The sequence below is a fragment of the Myiozetetes cayanensis genome, unplaced genomic scaffold, assembly GCF_022539395.1.
Source record: "Myiozetetes cayanensis isolate MyiCay16 unplaced genomic scaffold, myiCay2020 scf32, whole genome shotgun sequence".
Taxonomy (NCBI): Eukaryota; Metazoa; Chordata; class Aves; order Passeriformes; family Tyrannidae; genus Myiozetetes; species Myiozetetes cayanensis.
The window spans coordinates 129,125-153,073 of record NW_026087544.1 but is presented as its reverse complement, the minus strand read 5'-3'; the positions used below and the strand labels follow the sequence as shown (position 1 = coordinate 153,073).

At 49.3% G+C, this 23,949-nt stretch overlaps 1 protein-coding gene across 8 annotated transcripts; it reads right to left on the bottom strand.

Annotated features, from left to right (window-relative positions):
* Positions 1–284: 284 nt before the first annotated feature.
* On the bottom strand, positions 285–19,646 carry FKBP5 (FKBP prolyl isomerase 5). Of its 8 annotated transcripts, none has more exons than XM_050326763.1 (12): positions 19,590–19,613; positions 19,046–19,200; positions 10,559–10,687; positions 9,541–9,685; positions 9,152–9,294; positions 8,200–8,314; positions 5,020–5,176; positions 4,426–4,516; positions 3,648–3,731; positions 2,967–3,152; positions 1,843–2,082; positions 285–638 (listed from the first exon to the last, which is right to left on the bottom strand). In XM_050326763.1, exons 2-12 carry the CDS (start codon positions 19,184–19,186, stop codon positions 531–533), a joined length of 1,539 nt encoding a protein of 512 aa, XP_050182720.1. In that variant the 5' UTR covers positions 19,187–19,200; positions 19,590–19,613; the 3' UTR covers positions 285–530. The 8 variants fall into 8 exon arrangements, with proteins under 8 accessions (XP_050182720.1, XP_050182719.1, XP_050182724.1 ...); XM_050326762.1 differs by lacking the exon at positions 19,590–19,613 and adding an exon at positions 12,775–12,965 and having other exon boundaries at positions 13,097–19,384; XM_050326767.1 differs by lacking the exon at positions 19,046–19,200 and having other exon boundaries at positions 19,590–19,646.
* Positions 19,647–23,949: the final 4,303 nt, after the last annotated feature.

Below are 23,949 nucleotides of genomic sequence, written 5' to 3'. Positions count from 1 at the left end.
AGGGGCCATGCCGTCAGCCAGCCCTGGGCTCCCACCATGCCCATGACTCAGCACTGCCCTGCACGCTCAGGGCTGGTGCCGGGGCTGTGCAGCCTGGTCATGGGCCAGATACAACCAGAGGCAGCACTGCAGTGTACAAGGAGCATGTCCCACATCCCAGCGCATCTCAGAGGACCCGGGATGCGGTGCTGACAGTGGATATAAAGCCAAGGGAGCTGGGAAAAGCTGTCTATGAAAACCTCCCAAGAGCTAAGAGTTTTAATTTATTATTTTTTTCTTTTTCTTGCTCTTTAAAAGCTATTTGTTCCACGTGCGGTGGTCCCTTGGCATCCCGCCACTCCTGGTCTGTCCACGAGCGCATCCAGGCGGTAGGACGGGGTTTGTTTTTCTTTGCGAGGCGCTTTTTGCTTCCACAATCACACAAACTGTAACAAGCTTTACAAGAAAACACTGGCAAGTTCCGAGGTTTGGCAGAAACCTTTTTCTGTGCGGCCCGAGGGCAGGAGGCTCTCCCATCCCCTCCTCCTCCATCATACATGTCCTTCAGCCTCTTCATCTTCAGCACCAGGAGTTTTCAGTCCTTTTTCACAAGCTGCCTTCTCTGCTGCTCTTCCCACCCTGCTTTTGCTAGCTGCTTCCTGCCAAACAGCAAATAAAGCACAGTGAGTTGGAAACAGGAAAAGGAAGAAGCAAGCAGGTGACAGTGATACTGGGGATAGGCAGAGGCGGTCAAGCCTGGAAGGGCAGGCAGAATTGTCCCCCACAGCTCCCCCATGCTTATCAAATACCGCAGCCTACACCAGAGGGTCCTGTTTCTCAGTGGCTGGTAGAGGCTAAACCTTACCAGCTCAGCCAGCTTTTGGGGAAGGTATGGGCCCCTGGGAATGATGTGACCCACCTCAACAGAAGCAGAGCACTGACATGGAGTGAGCCTGGACATATGGATGCAGAGGCACAGAAGAGAGGGACAAGGAGGTAAGGCAGCAGCACTGGAGTGGTCACAGGTGCAGCCTGTCCACCCAGCTGGAGGTGTAGCATGTACAGCTGGTCAAGGTGCAGCCCACCCACCCAACTGTGGGAGCAACCTATCCAGTGGGTGCAGGAGAGGAGTACTAAGGCATGGTGAAATCTTATACCTGCTCCAGCAGTGCCTTTTCCTATCACAACCAGCTGCACAAGCCAACCACAGTGCCAGCAGCTGGCCAGGGCAGCTCCACTCCCCGCCCAAGCCAGTTGCCCTAGCATGCTGCTCCCCAGAGTCTGCACTGGTCACTTAATCCACAGCCTCAACCTTCAGGCACCAGTTCAGAAGAGCTTATACTAAAAATGACCCACACAGATAGCTTGCAAAGCTGTGTCCTCTCTCGTTACAGTACACTGGGTTTCCAGTGGAATTTTGGATGAGAGCCTGTTATGAGACAGCGATCTCTCCATATGAGCAGAGGAGCAGGCTATTGCCTTACCAACTTCAGGAAATCCACACTATCATGTCTCAAAATGGCCTTGTCAGAGATGGAATGATACTTCATTTTACTGGTGACCAGGAGTTCATCAACACTCACTAGCTGGGAACAGCAAAATTAAATACCAATGCTGACCCTTTTATCAGCCCACGTGAGCTCACATTGCAAATCTTTTTATTGATGACGGAGCATCTGATGGCAGCCTCTGCACAAGAGAGACCAAGAAGTAAAATGCTTCCTCTCGTTGCATCAGGTTCTATCCCTCCATCCTCAGCCTGATCTATAATTTAACTTGGTTTAACCCATCTCTTCTCAACACAAGCCTGACAAGCATCCCTCAGTGCAGCCTGCTACATGGCCAAAAATGGGCAACAGTCACCTTTGCATCCCTCTCTGCAAACTTTGTGAACATGTTTGCGTAGATCCTCCGGTCTCGGTCATTGTGCTCCTTCGTTTTCTTCTGGCACACAGAGATCTGAGATTTTGCTGCTTTGTTCTGTGGATTCACTTCCAGCACTTTTTGAAAGTCACACTTTGCCAGCTCGAACTCATTCATCAATAACCTGGCTTCACCCCTCCGGTACAAGCCCTTCTCATTGTCCTGATCCAGTCCCAGTGCCTGGAAACACACAAGTCCCCTTAGCACCCTGGAGCTCCCCCAAAAAATTTAATGGTCAAAGCCTCACTAAATCTGTCAAAATTAGGACAAGGTGGTTTCAAGTCTCCAGAGCACTTGCATCTTGCTCAACAAAATTTGCCTCATCTCCATCAGCAGATGGCAGATCATTAATATAGATTTTTATTTCTCCTTGCATAAAATAACCCTGAGTGTGACAGTCAGTGGGAGACAAATCCACAGGCAAGAAATCAGGTGTAAACACTTAAACCCAAGCCCTTTTGTCTCCCTGTTTTAGCAAAGACATTATTTTCCTTTAGTAAAAGCCATCTATGCACCTCAGACATGATTTACTTGTTAGATTACGACAACTAGCTTTATTAGCTTTCTCACATGCAAGATGCTTAAATTTAAGCCTTTTATAAAAGAATTTAGATTACCTGACAAAGACAAGGTCAAAGATCTTTTAGGGACTGGCAAAGCTCCATCCCACCCCTCAGCTGGCTTGGAGATCCACTGCAGCTCCACAGAGCCTACCTCTGTCACACCCAGAGAAGAACCCAGTGCCCAGACCCAGTCTAAGAAAATCTAAACAGCACCTCAAGGCTGTCAGTCTACACAGATCCAGTCTCATGGATCTGGCTTAGGAAGAAAAGCTGTTGTAAACACATGCCCAGGTGGATTTTGAACCCCAAAAGGCACTTTTGGTCCTAAGCACACAGCATCCATGAAGACTTCGAGGTGCGGAAGGGGCATCATGCCATCATCCCACTGCTGTTTGGAAATTCCTTCTTATATGAAAAGAACTCAAAAAAATCCTAATAAACTCCCATTGAAAACAAGCAGGAGAAGAGGATGCTCCATCCCCACGGCTCATGCACCCCTACCTTATCACAGCACTCGACAGCTTTGGCATACTCTCGCAGCTTCAGGTAGCACATGGCCAAGTTGAGAAAAGCAGCCAAGAGGAAGGAGTCAGAGGCTTTCGACTCTTTTTCGGACAAGCCATACTCCATTTCCAGCCAGGACACAATCTTCCCATACTGAATCACTGCCTGCAGGTACTTGCCTTCCTGGAATGGAGCAAAGAAGAGGCTAGAGGAACCCAAGCGACAACGCTCAGTCTGTTCCCGGAACATCTCGCAACAGGTTACAAGTGTAATGTGGTGTGTTCGATAAATAAAAGAAGGATGATGCTGAACACCTACAAAAACAGCAGACTTGGGAAAAGCCAAGTCAGAGCAGTGGGGAGGACTGGGATGCCCCAGCTGCAACGGGGAACTCCAAAGACTCTCAGCATTAGCCCTGTCCCAGGAAGGGTTCAATCTGCTGTCCTGCTCTTCAGGGAGCACACACAGCCAAGGCAACACTGGGAAAGGAGGAGATGTCTCAGGGAGCATCGAGGAGTGAGAAGAAGACAGAGGGAGGGCAGGACTCGCCTTCCCCAGCACTGTCTGGGGGCGCATGGCTTCTCTAACACTGACGGCTGCCAAGTTATGTATCTGATGTCACCCCAAAATAATTTCCAGCTCCCTTCCTTCACCTCTGCCATCCCCCAGTTCACAAACCTTGAAGTACATCGTGCCTTTCTCCTTGACGACGGCAGCCTGCTCCAGCTTCTCTTTGGTGTCCATCTCCCACGACTCCTTGGCCTGCAAACGAATGCTTGGAGCACTCCCAGGGGAGTGCAGCAGCACCCCTCCCCCAGCAGGACCACACCACTCTCTGGGACAGCCTGTTCATGCTCAGGGCTCACCAGGGCCATATCCAGAGCAAGGAGCCAGCTCTGCTCTTATTGCAGCCAGGGTGATGGCAGGGGCAGGGGACCCATGTAGGGATGTGGCACAGCAGCACCTGCCCCATCCCATGGGCTTCTCCTGCATCCCATTCTCAGGCTCACAGGCACAGCCAAGCTCCTCAGGGCTAGCTGGCTGGATGCACCAGCTCTTATCTGTGCAGCCGAGGGAAAAAAAGGGGAGAAAAAAAGGGGAAGAAAATAAAAGAAAAAAAGAAACAAGAAGAAAAAAAAAGAAAAAAAGGAGAAAAAAAGGAGAGAAAAGAGGAGAAAATGAAAAAAGGAAAAAGGAAAAGAAGAAGGAAAAATAAAAGAAAAAAACAGTACAAAAGGACAAGCCTAGAAACAAATAAGAGACCTAGCCTTGGATCCCAGCCACAAGAATAAAACAAATCAACAGAGAAGAACAAATTAAGAACACAAAGCTCCTTGGTGATGTGTCCACTTCAGCGGGGGTCAGGCTGCAGACACACCAGGGACAAAGGCTGGATGCTACACAGGGCCCGACATTCCCGTAATCTGAGAAGGGACCAGCGCGCCTCTGCCCTCACCTTCTCAAAGCTTTTCAGTGTAACCTCGTACACCAGCTCAGCATTCGCCTGGATGCCATATTTTGGCTTCCCCGCCTCTCCAAAGCCATACCTGGACGGCAGAAGGAGGCAGTCAGAGGATGAGGGAAACCCTTCATTTCAGCAGCCCTCGGCCATAAACACAGGCCCGGGTTGCCAATTCTGTTTTCACATCCAAGCTCCCTGCCCACAGCTTACTAACATTTTGGGGCCAGGGTGATGTTACTCTCCACAAGCAAAGATACCCGACGCATTATGTATTGGGAATCAGCCCTTCTGGCTGCATCAAAGCCATCTTTTCTCAAAGATTTCTTCTCCAGCCTAAGGACCCAGCCCTGGCAATTTCCAGGGAGACATCAGACACTGGACTTGGATAAAGCCCTTTTACCCAATTTTTTTAAAGCATCTCAAGATTCTTGCCTGCACGCCACTGGTCTCTCTTACTATTCCTGCTGGCATTGCTAACCTGAGACTCTCCTGGTGAGTTCTGTTTTTGGGACAGCCATCTTCCATAAGTGCTAAAACAATGCTGGAAGCTGAAACCCACACAGCATCCCTGCGGGGGATGATCCTTACCGTGGGCTGAGGTAGAGGATGCAGTGCTCTCCCCTCTGCATCTTCTCTAGGGCCTTGTCGATGCCGATGGGGATGTCGTGGTCCTCTCCTTCGCCCACAATGAACTTCACGTCTTTGCAGTCAAACCTGCTGCCGCCACAGAATCCCTCCAGATGAACTGCAGGGGGACAAGAGCAAATGTGGTGGGATCGCACCCACAGTTACCCAAACCTTGAAGCAATGTGGGCTCCCAAGTATCTTTTAGAAAGTATTTTTATCTCTCCCAAAATCCAGCAAAGCCTCCAGCTCTGGAAGAGAGAAGACAAAGGGCTGGGGGCAGCCAAGGACCTCCTGGTGCAGAGAGGGATAGGGAGGGCTTAGGAACATTGCTGAAAAGCAAGGCAGGCATATCTTGTCTAACCAAGGACCAAAAAACAGATAAACATCGTGACTAATATGTTCCCCTCGTACTCAACTGCACGAGTCAAGTCTTACTGGAACTGGATATTGCTCCTGGCATGCTGCCACACAGAGTTTATCACGGTGATTACAAATCTTCTATACAGCACTATACTGCCTTGACTTCTACCTCGAAAACAAGGCCATGTTCTCCTGACTCTCAGAACTCAAAGTACAAGATAAACTTTTATTTTTAATCTTCAACCAGTAGCCGTGCTGTTCCAGCCCCAGACGCTGGCAGAAGTGCAACCAGAGCGGACACTGGGTACCTGGCACATCCACCACCTGGCACTCCTGGCTGCATTTCCACAGCAAGGTTATTTTTTATTTATTCAATCCTGAAGATGTTCCAGGCTTTGGGGACGCTTTTATGGTCTTTGCATTCTGTTTGCAGGGTACAGGGCAAAGACATGCAGGTAGGTATAAAGTAAAAGCAAACTCCTACATAGTGTTAAAAAAAATGAAACAAACAAACAAACACACAAAAGCTTTCTAAGAGGAAAAATTCACGATGGGCATTCCTGTTATCACAACTGTGCTTAGAGATTTTGTGGCCTGCAAGGATGTGAGCCTAATCTTTGCTTGGAGAGAGCAGGATGCTACCTGAGATGCTACAGGGCACTGACCATCCCACTGTGGTGGCAGAAGGTGAGCAGCAGGACAAGCCAAAGTAGACACTGCACCAGAAACAGCTATGAGGGTCTGGGCTCTGCATTGGACAGCTGCAACCTGGGCTGAAGGAAACCCACCCATCTTCACCTCACAATGCTGCCCTGCCCTGGGGCCTACAAGAAGTCCCCAGTATGAGACCACAGACCAAGCAAGCCCACAGGCAGTCCCCCATTCCTATGGCAGGTTCAACCCTTTAGCTCCTGCCACCAAGGCCATGCTGGGACTCAAGTGTGGAGGAGCAGAGGATGCCAGCTTCTCCGGACGCATCCTGCACCCATCACTGGTGCACAGTGACCACCAGGCTCAGGCTGGTGTGAGCTCACCCATCTTGGGATGAGGACAAAATGCAAATCCAGCTCCTACAAAGCCAACCTCTGCTTTTGCACTATCCAATACCAATCTGGCTATTTCCTTAGGCATAGGAAAACTGAAAAGTTCTGCCTAAAATACAGGTAACCCAGCAACCCCACAGCACCATGCCATCTCCCTCCATGTTCCTAGGGAGTACAGATCCATAATCCCTGACCTCAAAAGCAGCACTACAGCCCTCCCAAGTTCCACACCCTCTGAGGGATGTGGCAACAGTAGGAAGATTCCACATTAAAATGGGATGCACAAGAGGATGCCATGATCCTTCCTTTCAAGGACACTTTTTCTCCATTTCAATTGCACATAAAATAAGGCAAGCAAAGGGGGAAAAATCTCCACTCAGGTTTCCAGGAGCAGGTCAGCTGGTTGCAGTTGCTCTTGGGTTACAGAGAAAAAAAAGCCACTGAAGGAACATCACTCTGGTTGTAGCTCTGACTTATTGTTCTCTTGGTGCCTGCAGCGATTTTGTTTTTGAAGAGCTGAGAACAGAGTGTACTGAGTGCGGCTGGCACACGAACTTGATGTGCTGACAGCAATTTGTACTCAGATTAAAACGGAGAAGGAGGAGGGGTGGGGGGAAAGGATGTAACAAAAGCTGGAACGCCAGATTTTGACTGCAGCCCAGGTTTTAGGGATCAGAACTGTGAATTAAGGTCTATAAAACTTAAAGTCTATAAAAACCTGGAGATACTTCCTCCTGGAAGCATGGTTTCTTCCAGTCTCATTCCAGCACCTCCCAAATACACAGCTGAGGGAAACCATTGCTGCCCTCCTGGATCACAGCCTCATCCCAGGGTGGGCTGCCATATCCCTGCAGCTGCTGTGCCATCCTCAGCATAGTGCCCACCATAAACAGAGTTGCATTTGTTACAAAAAAACCCAAAACAACCCAACGATAAAAAACCAACAAAATCTATTTGCACCCAAAACATTTACTGCAAGGCTGCCTTCTCCTTGTCCTGTCTCATGGGAATGTATTTAAGCGTCTCAGGGCTCTGAACATATAAGGATGTGTAGGTCTCAATGAATTAAGGGCCACAGCAGCTACGACCAGAAAGGCTGGCAGGGCCAGTGGGTTGCCATAGGGATCAGCCCAGCATTCCCCATCCCTGCCCTACACGGGCAGTGCTGGCTCCGCAGGATGGCCTGGCAGGGCATCCATCTCCATGATTCTGATACGCGTGTGCTCCCGCTCACAGCATTTGTTCCAATGGACACTTTAATTTGAAACAAGTAAAGCAAGGATAATGGGCTGTGGGACATTGGTGCACGGGGAGACTTGTTATTTGGCTCTTTATGTCCTTTCAGAGAGATGATTCCTGGCTGATGACCTCCCCGAGGAGGAGATGGTAGAGTTCTGAATCCCCACGGGGCTTTGCTTCTTCCATCCTCCCCACAGATGCTCGCTGAGCATCTCTGGGCTCAGGGTTTTCCAATCAGCCCTCCAGGGCAGCAGCTCTGGCAGAGCCATCACAGGGACCAGCCAAGGAGAGCTCAGAGGTGCATCCCTGGGTCAGCAGTGCACTGCTGCTCTCCCAGTCCCTTTCCACCCCATCTGGCCTCTGGATGTATGTAACTGCATCCTATCATGATGCATGGCCACCTACAGCATGTACAGTAGATCCCTGCCAGGGAGAAGAAAGTGGGGTGGCTCAGAACAGGTTGATCCCTCCAGCTCCCCTACAAGGGATTAGAACTCACTCTCCACAGTAGCACCTTCATTAGGGTTGGAGTAACCTTCCCCCTTTCTCTTGATCCTTCGGATTATTCCTCCATCCTCAAACAAGTCTTCGCCTTTGAAGTCAAGCAGCTCAACCTAAAAAAAATAAAGAAAAAGTGGGCAGAGCTTAGTGAGGGGGGAAGGAGAAGGGAAAAACAAAGCCACGAAGCAGCAGTTCATCCTCTGGCTGGAGAACCAAGACAGCTAATTCTCCATTCAGCTGAGGAGCAGAAGTTGTCCATAAAATCCAGCTCCAAACCACAGCATAATACACACGATTTATTAGAAATTGGGGCACATCCAGTACCTGAAGCATAACACAAAGTAACAGTAAAAATAAGTTTATTAAACCTGTAAGGGTACAACACAGCTACTGCTGGAGGATGCTGTGAAAGTTGCCTGAGACCAGGTTAGGCAGGAGTTTCCCCTTCGTTCTCTGATGGGACCAACTCCAACCCACAGCTTAGTCCACACTCGACTTGGAAGGACTAAGCCTTAATTTAGGACAGACCCATTCCTCCTGCCTTGTCCCAATGAGCCTGGCCCAGGAGGAATGCCTCATCCCAGCAACCACACTGTGCCAAAAATGTGGAATTCCTACCGCACACAGCCCTAATCATTTTTTAGCACCTGGAGGCATTTCGCAGCTGCTTTCTCTTTCCCCTGTCCATGTTTAAACCAGGAATCTGCCCACTCCCTGCCCCACCATCAGGGCTCTCCTCAGCTGGAGTTTCAGTCCCAGCCTCCCAGCTCAGATACACATTTCTGAGAAAACCCTGGCAGCAGTTCCTGGAGCAGAGGGACACACTTCAAGAATCTAAGCTGGGTTTTTTGTTGTTGGGGTTTTTTTAAAAATTATTATTATTATTTCTAAGATGGTTAGCAAGGCAGGAAGGGAGTGAGTGAGCTCATCTGTGCACCAGCATTACTTACCTCAAAAAAGAGGGTGGCATTGGAGGGGATTTTGGGGGCACTGCCAGCAGAGCCGTATGCATAATCAGGTTTGCAGAGCAAGTAGCAGATCTCTCCTTTCTTCATGGTAGCTACCCCAATGTCCCATGCCTTGATTACCTGACCTAGGAGAGAGGTGAATGTCAGGCAGGAGGGAGCAACCATCAGCCCAGAAAAAAAACCAGCCTGGGTGCTGCAAGGATGGCACCCAAAAAAACCCCATACACCCAAGCCACTTAGGGCAGGGCTGACATTGTCCATCTGTACTGAAATAGGGTCAGTTGATCGCATCAGAATGATCCCACCTGCTCCCACTGGGATCATCCCACCTTCCAGAATCCCCACGGATGAACATGCCTGGACCAGCTCACCCTTGCCCAGGCTGAAGACAAAGGGCTCGTTCCGATCGCGGCTGGAGTCAAATTTTTTACCATTGGCCAGTTTGCCTTTGTAGTGAACATAAACCTTGTCCCCAATCATGGGAGACGCATCTTCACTCCCAGGTCGCTTAATGATCTGTGAGAGAGAAACCACCCATGAGCAGGGGCCATGGGACAGCTGAGGATATATACGGAAGGAAAGAGAGAGACACACGTACATCTACATAAACATCTATATATATATATATACACACACATGCATATACACTACAGAGCTGCTCTAAACAAACAGAAGGCTCAAGCAGGAGTCATTCAATTCATCCTTCCATCAGGCCCTAAAAATAAATCCCAAACCAGAGCCACGGCCACAGAGTGGGACAGGGTTGGGAGTAGAGACCTGCCCGTACTTTGCGGAGGCGTCTGGACAAACACTGTGGTTCGAAACCCGAAGTGAATCCAATTACACTCACTTTCTGTCCGTACACATTTTACTCACAGGGGTGTGTCTGTTCACTACTCGCTTCTTGTCAACACTTCTTTTTTTTCTGAATGCTACAGCCTGGAACAAGCAGTTCTCAAGCTGAGGATGGAGCAGGGGAGGATGCTATTCTTAGAGGAAAGGTGCTATTTAACTGGCGAAGAGCAATAGCCGGGGAGCAGATCTATCCAGAAATGACTCTGAATATGAAAAGGGGTTGTGGAGCAGACTGGATGACCTCAGGAATGTGCTCTTTCTAACATCTGTGAGTCACATACAAAAATTCTTTGTGGATTTACAACTAATAATCTGATTAGGAACACAATAGCAGTGAAATTCATGGAGCAGTTCAGTCTCAAACACCCCTCCCATCCTTCTTCACTCCAACTGATGCCTTTCAAATTAAAGAATTCAATCCTACAGCCCTGAAAGTACTATGTGACCCCAAGGGCTGCGAATGCAGCCCAGCAATGTGACCATGCATCCAAAATGCAGAAAGAAAGGCAAGACATTCTTAGAAGCCCCCCTCACCTTCAGAACCCCTCGGTCTTGAGCCGGTGTGATGTCCTCCCCGCGCTCAGTGAGGGCCACTGCCTGCACCTCCCCTTCACTCTTGGTGACCTCATCAGTAGTCATGGTCTCCTTGCATAGGCACTGGACCTGGGGAGACAGAGCATGCACCCCATCAGCCCAGTAGGACCATGAAAGGTGGTGTAAAAGGAAAGGGTTTATCACCCTTCATGAAAACACAATGCATAGCAAGCATCTTCTCCAAAAAATAAAGCAAACCCAACACCAAAAGAATCCCAACTATCTGGGTGGATAAAGAGAAAATTCACAGCAAGAATCTAAGAACTGTGGTTTTTTGGGCAAAAAGCCACGTTTTCCATCAAACACAGACTTTTTCCTACAGTTCCTGGTGAAAAAGGAATTGCCTATGGTTTCAAAAACAATTTCCTGATGATTTCCCTCAGACCGTAAGGTTATTTTCGTAGTTGTGCTGCTGCATGATACGTCATCAAGGAAACGTGACAGAGATTTGGAAAGCAATGGTTTTTTTCCGAAATAAACCAGATCTATTAAAGTCACTCTAATTGCGAAACTTTCCCCCAGTCTCTAGTGCGGAAGCTGATGTTAACCAGCAGGAGAAATCATTCATTTGGGGGATTCAGAAAGAGCAGAGAAAGGATGTTTTCAGCTCCAAGGGCAGCTAAGCCGTGTTGCAAGAAGAATTGCGTTCCTCACACCCGAGTGGAAATGGAAGAACTGGAGCCCAGCCTCCCCCAGCACAGGAAGCCACCGAGACACAAAGAGCCCTGCAGTGGAAGAAGTAAAGAGAAAAATAAGGGAACTACTTATTGCAATACTCAACTATCACAGTCTTTGGGGTGATATTTAACTTTCCTCTGCCCTGCTGAGGTTTCAGATGGGAACATCTTAAAAAAAAAACAAACTGAAAAAGCAACTTGTGGTGAGATCCACTACCTTGCAGGTACTTATATACTGGAAAACATGCCATCGGTTACTGTGGAAGAAATGTTTGATGATGCGGGTGGTGAAGCACTGGCACAGGTTGCCCAGAAAGGTGATGGCTGCCCTGGAAATATTCCAGGTCAGTTTGGACAGACCTCTGAGCAACCTGGTCTAATGGAAGGTGTCCTTGCTTGTGGTGGGGGAGGTTGGACTAGAAGGTCTTTAAAGGTTCCTTCCAACCCAAACCCTTCCATGATTCTATGATTCTGGTGCTGGGATGGTCTCTAAGCCCTCACAGTTCACACTGCCCTACCACCACCACGGCGTTCCTCTTGGAGACAAGTAAGGAGGTAGTGGCACCCATCACGGTATGGCTATGCCATTGGCACTGTGTACCAGCTCAGGACTTCCTGGCACAGATCCTGTGCAGCACCAGGGATAAAGCATCCATAACCTATTTATTAAGGACCAGGAGAAACCTGAAAAGGGGAGAAGCTTGCCAAAGATTCTCCTGGGGTAGAATCTCCCAAGGTCCACCAAGCAGCCACCACTGGGATGCAGAAGACGGAAGGGGAGGTGCTGGCTCTGGCTTGCCGGTTGCTAAATCCCACCAAGAGACATCTAAAAATACACCATACACATCCTTCTCATTATTTTTCTACGTAAGCAATTAGAGGAGTCATCCAGGGAAGCTGGCCAAGGCGAGCAGGAGGGGAGACGCTCTGCGTCAGAAGCAATGGGAGGGATGGAGCCCACAAGACCAGTTATTAAGATGTGGTCCACATTATAAAAGAGCTCACAACTTCTCTGTCCAGCAAAAACAGCTCTAACTAGGTTAGAGAAAAGAGCACGCTGCTCCCACTTATATCCCATTTGGAACAACAGAAGGAGGCTGGCTGGGGTCCAAAATCCCAATTAGTTTGAAACAAACAGTTGTAGGGCAAAAAAAATATCTGCTACTCCCCAAGACTTTAATGCCAAGCAGACAGGGATGTCACTGAGAGCTGAGCAAGTTTGCTGGTGGTGTCAGAGCCTGAATCTTCTCATTGCAGGACCATGTGTACTCTGGATACAGGGAGGGAACTAATTATTTATCCCGTACAAAAGCCCATGGGTGTTTCTGACACAACAAGCACATTCTGCTTTCCCACTGCTGCTACTACACACAAGTTAATGTAAGTCTGTAAATGATGCCAGGATAAACCATCCTCCCTCCTGCTTCATTTCCCTGGAATATAAATCTGGACAGGTAGGAGAAGCACAGAAATCCATACCATAAAAACAAGCCACTTAATTTTACAATTCCCTCTCCACACAGGTGTTGCTATCTTCCAGTCCAGAGAAACAGGTGAAAATTCAGAGCGGAGAATGGGATGTAGATGTCTGACCCCAGGCTGAGGACAGGCAGGTATCACACATGTTAGAGTTTCACCAACCACACGATCCTGATCCCAAGCCATGTTTCCTAGAAATCAGCATACCAGGAATTTGCCAGCTCCAAATGGAAAATTCATGTTGCAGATCCCTCTCAGAGGCTCACAGAAGGGGAAACGGAGGAGGAAGAGCAAGGCTGTGGAGTGTTTTGAGCGGTCTTACCTTGCCACCACGCAATTGCTGGAGAAAGACTGAAGGTCCAGGGAGAGTCTGGGGAGGTGTTCACCCAGAGATACAGTGGGAAAACACCTGGTAAGAAGAGGTGGGGGTAGAAGAGAAAGAAATCACATGTGCTGTATTCTAAAAGAGGATTTCGGGATTTAAGAAGAGGGGAGAACTGAGACAGCAGTTTCAAGCCACAGATGATGCTCCACCCTGGTCAGAGAGGGGTGATGAGACTATGGCCAAAACTTCCCATGGCAGCTCTTCTGCTCATTGCAGCCACAGGAAGATGTTTTGACTTGCTGTTTCCGCAAACAGTGTTTAGCATCTTACCATCTGCTTTTAAAAAAATAAACCAAGGCTATATTCAGTCCAATTTTTTTTACTAGGATGAAAATTAGCAGGATGGAAAAATAAGAGTTGGCTGCTCTGGCATTTAGTTTTTTAAGACTCACTTAGCACAAAGTGCTTTCACTTCCCCGGCACCACAACAGCCTTCAGATTGCAACACGGGAGGGAGTTTCTTTAAAATGCAAAGGTCAGGCTAAAGAAACAACAAAGCTAAATGCACAGCGGGAAGATGTGGGGCCATGAATGCTAGTGAGCATCACCCCAAATCCCAGCCCCTCAAGCTGCGCAGCAGCATGGGGCTGCACCTCCATCCTCAGCACACCTGCCAACGGATAATGAAGCACAACCCAATTAGCATAGCAGCTGGCTCTCTCCACTGTCCCACTGGGGTTCCACTTTCCCTTTGATCACAAGAACTACTTTTTCTGGTAAAATATCTTCTTGCTGAGCAAACTGCCCCTGTGCAGCAGGAGAGGGAAGATTGGAGCAGCGATTTTACCCAGACGAGAGTGTTTTAAGACACCTGCAATGCCAGCCTGCTGAGCACAGACCCAGAAGACGGTGATAATAAATTCAGATTGGGATTACTAAGAAAATATGACCTTCTTAAGACCAACAAGGCAGCTCCACATAATCCTCAGCTCCATCCCAACACATAAGGATGCACCCAGACATCGAGTGCCATTTCTCACACTCACATATCACAGCTTGAATTAAAAATTAACTTTTTTTTCTTTTTTTAATCCTGGCCACTTGACTTTCTCCTCTCTCCTTTAAAATAGACAGGGAAGCCATACAATTGAAACTATTACTCACGTGGATCAATTTACTTCCTAGCATGCACATTGTGCAAGCGGCCAACATCCCAGCAGGCCAGGCATGGCAACTTTTCTTCAAACAAAAAACCAAAATGCAAACAGAGCTGCTTTAATTGCCCAGCACCCTAACAAACTTCCATCATGCCCAGGGTGAGCTCTGACTCACTAGGGACTGAAGCAAACTCCCTGGTCTCCTTTATCTATGGCCAGTCCCTGCTCCGGGTTTAACACCTTCCCATGGAGACTCCAGTATCTCCCGAGCTTCTCCCAGGCAAAACAGTGCCACCCATTCCACAGGGACATCTCAAAGGGGGATGCAGTCACCAATCACCTCCCAGGAAACAGAAGGTATCAGTCTATTAACAGAAGAGCAGCAGCAAGGGAAGGTTTTTAAACAATGAAGAGTAACAAAGTGAGAAAACTACTGCATGCAACTAACTTAAATACAACAATGTATGTTCCCATCACACTTGCTTAATCATTCTGCTAATATAGCTAATATTTTTAAGCTTCCGAAATGGTTTTATTTAAGATCCAAGTCATAACTATCTTTTTTTAAAATATGTGAAATAAGAGGCTGCCCTCAATTTCAGCTGCAGCGAGAGGAACAAGTGAGCAGGATAGGTCACTAATCCCTGCCAGAAAAAATATTTCAGGCGAAAGCAAGTTGGGTTCAGTCTCTCTGCATCCCCTAGAGTGAGGCAAACACACCCAGGCCAACAACACACAAAAGACTTCAGAGAGGGGTGGTTTTATCTGCCCAGTTTACAATATAAACCCATTAAAAATAATCTGGCTCTTTTGCTGGTTATCTAGCAAGGCAACAGCAAGGAAATGCTTGCTTGGTGGTTTTTCCAGATTGCTTCAAAATAAAAAGAATCACAGGGATAAAATTCCTTTGAACTCTCTTGCGAGCATTGTATCGGCAGCCTGTGGTCCATCTCCTCCAGTGTGGGGACCCAGAGACAAAACGCCTTCTGCTTCCACGTGAAATGGAAAAAAAAAAAAAAAAAAAAAGGGCAGTATTTTCTTTTCTCTCTCCCTTATTTTAAAAAATGAATGTGTACTGGGGAAAGCAAAAAGCCATAAGCATTTATGGGTTCTTGCTCTCCCAAGGGAAGAAGGTGCTAGGGACAGGATGCAGTTGAGGATCTTTTATACCCGATGTTCTACAGCTCCTGGCCCCCAAAGCCATCCCTGGCCACCGCATAGATGTCAGCTGCTCCCACCACAAAAATCACAGGAGGACTCTGCCACAGACAATAGATCTGAAAAATATTGGAAAAAAGAGGAATGCAGGAGCCAGCAGCAAAGCCTCTGCTCTGCATCACAGGGAGAGGCACCAGCCTGCACGCCTCCTGCTCTTGAGGGGCTGACACAGCTTTCAATGATAGCTAAAAAAAAATAATTAAGGAAATATGGTAACAATAAATGTATAAATAGCTATTCCACACCTTGGGAGATGGCTGGCAGAAGGGCCAAGCACTTCGTCCTAACAAGCTCAGAGGCCATTATATACAGACACATCACAGCGGGGAATGTAATTTCCTAAAGCTTTCTTAAATTAGAATTATGTAACTGTATGGGAAAAAATATAATAATATAGACAAGAAGGTTACATAAACCATCTGTAAAATGTGAGAAAGTACTTGACATCCCACTACCCACTCCCTGGCATGCTCTAACTGGGTCTTTTGCCGTCAAAAATAAGCAGGCTCCTATCAATCGTGTCTTCTCCCCTGGTCCAAACAACCAGGGAGAACAGACCCAGCCAGGCTTTTTGGAAGGAAATATTTCACCTGTGGCTGAGATGCGAAATTTCCCTCCCCATACAGCACACTCCAGTGAAGTCCAAGCCCTCCACAGGTGACTCGAAGCAACCTCCTGGCAGCAACTACGTCAATGCTGAGCAAATTCAATTTCAAGGGACAGCTTGGGGGGACTAAAATAAATACAAAATGGGAATAAACAAGAAACTCCTTGTTTGCCAATTCCGTCTTGATTTAGTCTTTTCTCCAGAATAAATCTGACAATTAAAGTTAGATTTTATTTTTTTTTCCATTTTAAAAGCATTTCATTGCTTGCAACAGATTTCAGGCTTTCTCCAAGAAACTATCAGCCACATGACTCCAAATGGCAGCACCCCCAGCAGTGCAAATGCTGTATTTAATCATTTATCTCCATGCACAAGGGCTCGGCCGCACCTCGAGAGCCCAGTGCTGAATCCCAAGGGGGGATCCCCGACTCAGCATCCAGCACTGCTGCCGCCCCGAAATAACTCTGCACACAAGGCCATCTGCACCAATGGTCTATAAATGCCAAATTATTTTGGGCAAAATGCAATTCCCAGCATGTTGTGAAATGCCAGCTTGTTCCTGTGCCAAATCAGGACTTCTTGGAGAGGAGAAGGAAATGTCCCAAGTGGACAAACTGCGGGAGGGGGTCCAGGGTGGTCATCGCTGTGGGACACTGCGAGGTGCAGCCCTTGGGCAGAAGGAGTTGAGGACTGAGGACACTGCAGCTTTGGGGATGATGCTGGACCACTGCCAGGGCACCCGGACCCCTGCCTGCCCAGAGGAGCAAGAACATGCACATGAATATGCACATGAACACGCACAGGCACACATACACACTCGTGTGCATCACTTGAGGGTGGAAAAGGAGTCTGCATCCCACCAGGGCTCCTTGCTGGGACTGGGGTCACATCCCAGAGATGATACTATTTGCCAGGCGGTGCCTCCTAGAGTTCATTTTATTAAGCGATTACATTTAACATAAATCCAAAAGTACTTGAAATAAGAATTTTTTAATGAGGCTATTTGCTATTTGCAAAGACGGGACATTGCAGGCAGAAGATGATTTAATTGCAGTCCCTCATCATCCCAGCTCTTCACTTCTGACAGTTACTTTGGTATTATTTTCCTAATTTTCCAACACACTCACTTGCAAAATCAGAAATCCTTAGTAATCACTATTACTAGTTACGGAAAAAGCTTGTTGGCTCCATGACAAATAAATTACATGAACAACTTGTACGTTAGAGCACTCGTGGCCACTTCTTTACACCCACAAACAGAGAGCACTAAAATAAAAGAAAACCTTTGCTGAGTAATTGCTATTTCCCTGTGATATGCACGAGATCTGTATGAGTTTTGCAGCTCCCTCAAGGGGCTGAAATGATTTTATATAAATACATATAACTGAGAGTGACTATAAAATAAAGTACAAAAAAGTATAAAAGCATAAATAACTGAGGATAAATTATTCTCCAATTAGTTTATAAAATACTCTTCCCCTGAGGCAGCCTGGGAGCTGCAACCAACAGAAGATGGTCTTGGTGCTGAGCATCTCAAACCTTCCAACAAACTTTCTCCTTCTGCAAGCAGGTTATTAAAACACATCTAATTACACAGCAGTGACGTTCCCAAAGGATGCGGTGTGGTTTTTATTCAGGAATTGTCCTTATTTTCTGCCTCATCCCAGTGGGAAGATGCTCTAACAGTGTTGGGAAAGGACCTCAACATGGGCAAATACAACCTTGGGAAGCAGAGATTATATCTTTTTATTTTTTTAGAAAAGAAGAAAAAATAATTGCCCAAGCAGTGATCCCAGCAGACACCTCTGCTCTGGGCAGGATGGGCACCATGAACAGCCCCCATCATGCCAGCCTTCCCCACTGGGCCCCCTCCAGCACCAGTCCCGCTCCATTCTCCAGGCCCAAAGCCACCAGAGAGGCCACATGCTTTCACCCCTCCCCAGGCATTTCAGAAGAAGCAATAACTTCTCCACCAACTCTCCAGAAATCTCCTTTTCTCAATGCCACCAAATATTTTCCCTAGCACGAGCCCCACCTGCTTCACCACCTCAAGCCCACAGAAAATCCATAGAAAAGCCCCCGACCACCCCTTTCTCCACCAGCACCCCTCAACCACTGGCTCCTGTGAGTACCTAGTTCCATCCCAACCTTGCCTTCCCCTTCCTTCATCACACAGGTTGCTGTCATCAAGCTGCAGGGCCAAGGACTAGCATACCTCCAAAGACCAGCATCCCCCCTCTGGGCTGCAAACTCTCAGCACCACTGGGAAGTTATTCCTGCTCAACCCTCCACTCCTGGCACATCACCTGGCAGCAGTTCCCTCTCCATCAGCGGCATTTCTGTCCCAACCCCCCCCAGCAGTTTTGTCCCATCTCCAGAGTACCAGACTGGAAATAAAACCCAAGTATCTCCAAATGGTAGCATTGCCATCCAAATAAAACCCATCACACCTTCAGGAAAACAGCCCATAAAAGCCAGATATAGGCTCTGCCAGATGCATTTGATTATTTTCTTCTCCCCAGCCCTTCAACAGGGCAGGGAAAGAGGTAGGAGGGAGACAGCTCTCCCACATTTTAAAGGAAAGAGTAATTTGTGCTTTCAACTTTTCTTTTTTAACTTTTATTGCCAGTTTCCAGGCTGGGGTTGATACTCCAGTGATATCCCAAATCCACCTCAACAGTTTAATAGCCCATTATGGTGATATGCTATTTAAACTCTATATTTAAAACTGTAAAGTATCCGCTCCTGGCCTTTTTTTTAACTTTATTTTTTAAGGGTTTTTCGCATCAGCACTCACGGGTTCCTGTAGCTCATTGTGTAAAATACTGTCTCCTAATAAGAGCAAGTTGACTCAAACGTTCATTTTAAAAACAGAAGCTTGAAAGAGTTTGTATGCCCAGAGAGAGAGGAAAATAGCAGAAGTTTAAAAAAAAAAAATCACATTTACCTTGTGCAACTACTTACACCTGTTGCCAAAGGCACTATGTAGTAATGCACGCACCCTGCAGGGTCTTTCTGGTCGGCGGTGTTAGAGGAAACCCTACGGCTGCGCCCAGGAGCCTCGTGAAGTGAGGTGAAGCAGGGAAAAAGAAAAATCCCCTCCATCGAGCACCATCTCGCTGGCACAGATGATGACAGCCCCGTCACCTCCCCACCCAGTGCACCCCAGTGCCTCCAGCAACGCTCGGGCACCTCTGCATTTACTCTCTCAGACATTCCCTGCACTGAGGGGGTTATATGGAGTGATAACCCCCATCCCATCCTCATCCCACAGCAAGAACTGAGGACACCATCTCCTTCCCCACACAATGCTCCAGCCTCACCTGGGACCTCGAAGCCCTCCACAGAGCTCCAGGCAGGGTCCATCAGCCCCACGCATGCCTCTCCTCAACCCCGCACCGCCCCACGCTTTCGCCCCCCTTACCCACGGCACTTCTTCAGCCCCACACAGACTGCCCACCGGACCCTAGAGCCCAACACACAGCACCCACAAGCGCCCCAGACCCACCTGCAGCCACCGCCACCACCCGGCTCCGAGCGACCCCGCGCGCCCGCTCGGCTGCGCCTCCGGGCACGGCGCCCGCCGCGCCGCCCCACCCGCGTTCCATTGGCCGCTCCGCCTGCCTGTCTCGACCACAGCGCCCGTTGTGCCTTCTCATTGGCTCCAGTGGATGCGATATGCAAATCAGAGCGTTCTCCCCTCCCCCGGCGGGCCGGACCGCTCAGTCCCCCCGGTCACCCCCGCGCACTTGCCGGGGCGGGGCCGACGAAGCCGGGCGGGGTCGGCGGCAATCCGACCTCGAGCTATACACCGGGGGCGTCGCGGCCCCGAGCGATGCCCGAGGGGGTTGGCTCCACGAAGTGCTCCAATATTCCTTCAGCCCCGGGCTGTCCTCCTCGGGGGAGAACAGGGGACTAGGTTCAGGTGAGCCCCTCAAGGGCACCCCTGCCCCAGAGAACCAACCAGCCCCGTGCAAGGCCCCGGAAGTGCCCCAGCCCCCCATAACGCCCCACGGGTACCCCAACGCCTGCAAGCTCCTCGGGGTTTGTAATGGGAAATTCCGCGCTAGAGAGCGAAGAATTTGTCTCCGCAGTTAGGGACAGAGAGACGTGGGTTTGGACAACTCACTGGCTTCTGGGATATGCAGAAATGTTCCAATTCGATATGAAGGAGATAAGGTTTTTGTTAAAAGCTGCCTCAAAATACCCCTCGAGATTAGAAATAATGCACATTTGCAATTAAGCATCTCATCGCTGCTTGTCAACGTTCAGCTAATTGCAGCGCCTGAGCAAAGAAGTGCAAAAAAATGTTGGGGACAGATTTAAAATGGGGCATCTCTGAGTATTTTATGAAGTGTCTAGTTTTACCAGGTTTGTGTTGAAACGAGTGCCCGCAGCTCCCAACCTGCACCCTGATTCCCACATGTTAATCCAATAAAATCCCTAGGGTCAAGCTGAAGACAGCACTGCCTTGGCAGGTGCTTTCTTACAGGTCTGCTCTGTATGCTGAGTTCGATTCCCCAGCTGTAATTTAGACACTGATGTCACTTATCAGAAATACAGAGTTAAAGCACACTTTAGGGGAAAAAAAAAAGTTTTCACAACATTTCATTTTTCCCTCTCTAAAATAACTCAGGTGAATCTTGTATTTTGGTTTTAAACATTTCCATTTACCAAAAAAAAAAAAAAATATTGTGTGTTTGCAATATTAGGAAACCACATAGCTTAATTCTGTTAAGTCCCTGAAATAACACCCAGGCCCTGAAAAATCCCATGGCAGCATTGAGGGTGTTCAGCCTGCTTTGTCCTTGCAAACCTTACGAAAATGGTTAATTTGTTTGCATCCAAAAAATCACACAAAACACATGGGAAGAAAGCACCAGAGCTGCTTTTTTAAAGACATGTTCCAAAACATTGCTATATCAGCACTGGACCCCTCAGCTCACTCTGCTTTCTTGGGTGGTGAGATGTCCAAAATCCCCCATTTGTCCAGTGCTGGGGTCTGCCCTGTTCACCCCCATCCCTGTAACACAACCTGGAGGAAATCTATTCCATAAATAATCCTGTCCAGCTTTTGAGCGGCTGCCAGAGGTACTGCTTGTTCCCCCTCACTGTCCAGCTGGCTTCATATGTCGTGCCCCAGCCCTGTGCCCAGCCACAAAAGGACAGGGAGTCTGGGGGAAAGTCTTGCCCTGCACTGGAACAAGGGAGCAAAGCCAAGAAACCTGCCCTGCCTTGTGCTGCTCCCAAGCACCTTGTGTGCGGTAAGAGCAGCAGTTCCTGAAAGAGAAAAAAATTAAAAAATAACAGGGGATATTTTTATTCATCCTTGTCTTCTGCTAAAAATAACCAATGTTAATCTGCCTCGAGAGCATGAGGAGGAGAGGAGTCCTTCCACCTCAGCTTCACAGTTAAGAGCTACATCAGTCAATCTCTCAAGCCTTGGAGAGTGGAAGAAATGGGTTTTCTCCCAGTTTCCTTTTGTGTGTGGCAGCACAAATTGATGGTCCTGGGCCAGGTGACCCATGCAAGATGCTCCCTTCCCAGGGGGATCAAATCCATCGTTCCCCCCCAGTACCCAGATTCCCATTGCCCATTTGGGGGATTAAAGCAGTTTTTTGCAGCCTGATGGCTTTGCCCACCTGCACCCCCTGTATGTGCACCCCTCCAAGGGCCTAGTTTGTCCCAGGCAGAGGGGTGCAGTGTGGCAGGAGCCTGGTGTCGTGGTCATGGGAAGTTGTGTGTTTATGGGAGGTGCAGCCGAGTGTTGCACAACAGGCAGCAGAGTACAGGAGAACACTGTGTCCTCGCTGCTGGCTGTAGGTGCAGCTGCACTGGCAGCAGGAATGGACAGGTAGGGGGGACATGAGGGCATGGGGGGATGGAGGCAGTAGTGCAAGACCACTCATTTGGTATGAGGATACTTGACCCGGGGTTGCAAAGCAGCTGGAAAACTGCTTTCTGTATTAAATTTCCCCCAAAATCTTCCTACTGGAAAGGCCACAGGAGGGATTCTGTGTGTAGTCACGGAATGACTGGCCAGACCCAGCCTGGGGCAATCCCTCCGATCCCTTCTGAGGCTGCAACACAGTCCCTCTCTTAGCCTGGACTCATGGCTCCTACAATGAATTTTTAGCAGTAGTGGGGACAAGACATACCCCACACACATGGGGACCACCAGAGCAGCCCTGACTCCATCACAGGCTTGATCCTGCTCCCTTCTGCAGCACAACTAGGGCTGGCTCATTCTACATGTATTTCCAATCCATAAATTACCAGATTGTGATTCAAATCCTGGTCTCGTTGCAAAAAACCCTCTGCCAGCAGACAGGAGCACCTCCAGCCAGAGGCTTTGCTGGAGCTGGATCCATTCCTGCATCCCCATCTTCCCTATGACACTTCTTTCCAGACACCAGGGACAGCTTTTACAAGCTGAAAGGACACAAACATTTTCCCAGATTATTTATCTTCTGAGGAAAGGGGGAAAATCCCTGTCCTCCCCAGCTGGCAATGAGCAGATGAGGGCTGAGCAGAGTCCAGGGCTCCCCTAGCCCTGCTGGAGATCTAGCCCCACACAAGTAAGGGCAGGATGCAGCGAGGCCCAGAGTAGGGGAGATAAATAAAGTCCGGCTTTGCCGTCCTGGCTGGTGGCCACTTCCAACACAAAGTACATTCCGGTCTGGACGTAACGAACTGTACCAGCCTCCGCCGGGGAGGGCGGATGGCTGGGGCTGGCTGGGGCTCTTCGCCCGCCCCTCTCGAACGGGGGTGTCAGGGTGGGAGGGTGCAGGCTGGCACCTCTCTTCTGAGTTGGGTGCGGGAGTGGCGAAGGGTGCAGTACCCTCTTGGGCTGCAGTACCCTCTTGGGCTGCAGTACCCTCGAGGACGCTCAGCAGGCAGGCTGTGCCCGGCAGTGGAGATGCTCCTGCTAGAGGGATCTGAGGCCCAAAAACATTCCGGGGAGATCCCCCGCGGGTGCCCTAGTGCTTGCTAGGTGCCTGGGGAGACCCGCCTGCGGGCACACTCGGCAGGGATATGCACAAGCATTCCTCGGCCAGTGCTAAGGCTGCGTCCCCCCACGCCCCGTCGGCAGTTCCCGGGGCTTTCGGCCTCGGCCGCAGCCCCACCACTCCCGGGAGCCGCAGCCCAGGAGCCCGGAGGAGCCGCCGGGACCGGGCCGGGCCCTGCCCCTACCGGGAGCAGATCCGGGCGGGCGGGCGTGGTGCCAGGGCTCGGCGTGGGGACGCGATGTACCGGCCGCGGGAGCTCCAGGAACAGCCTGACTCAGCGGCGGGAGCGTGGGGGGGAGGGGGGGGGGGAGGGAGAGGGAGGCGGCCGGGCAGGGCCACTGTGGGGCTTCCAAGCGGCTGGTCTCGCTCGGGCCCCCTGGCTGGTGAAGACCGGTGTGGCGCCCATCATCACCCCTTCATTCCCCCAGCGTTCCCCCCAGCAATGCCCCTGGCATCACACCCAGCACCAACCCCCAGCATCACCCCTAACACCCCTTTCAGCATTCCCCAGAGTGCATTCCCCAGAGTGCATCCCCAGCAATGTCATGCCCCAGTATCTCCCCTCCCACGTGTGGGGCTGGCCAACTTCCTCAGCCCAGCTCACCCTCATTTCAGGAAATTTAATGCTAAAAAGACTCATCAAGGGGGATCCCAGCTTAACACCACCCCCACAAAGTGGCTGTTGCAAAGCACCTAGTGTCGAGCTCTCACCAGGCTGAGGCAGCTCATCAGCCCCCCCCCCCCCTTGCCCTCCCCACATCCCTGTATTGCACTAATTAATTCTTCCAGCAGCGCAAATTATTCAATCTGAGGATTTTTCCACTTGTGCCCAGCTGGAAAACATCACGAGAGGCTCAT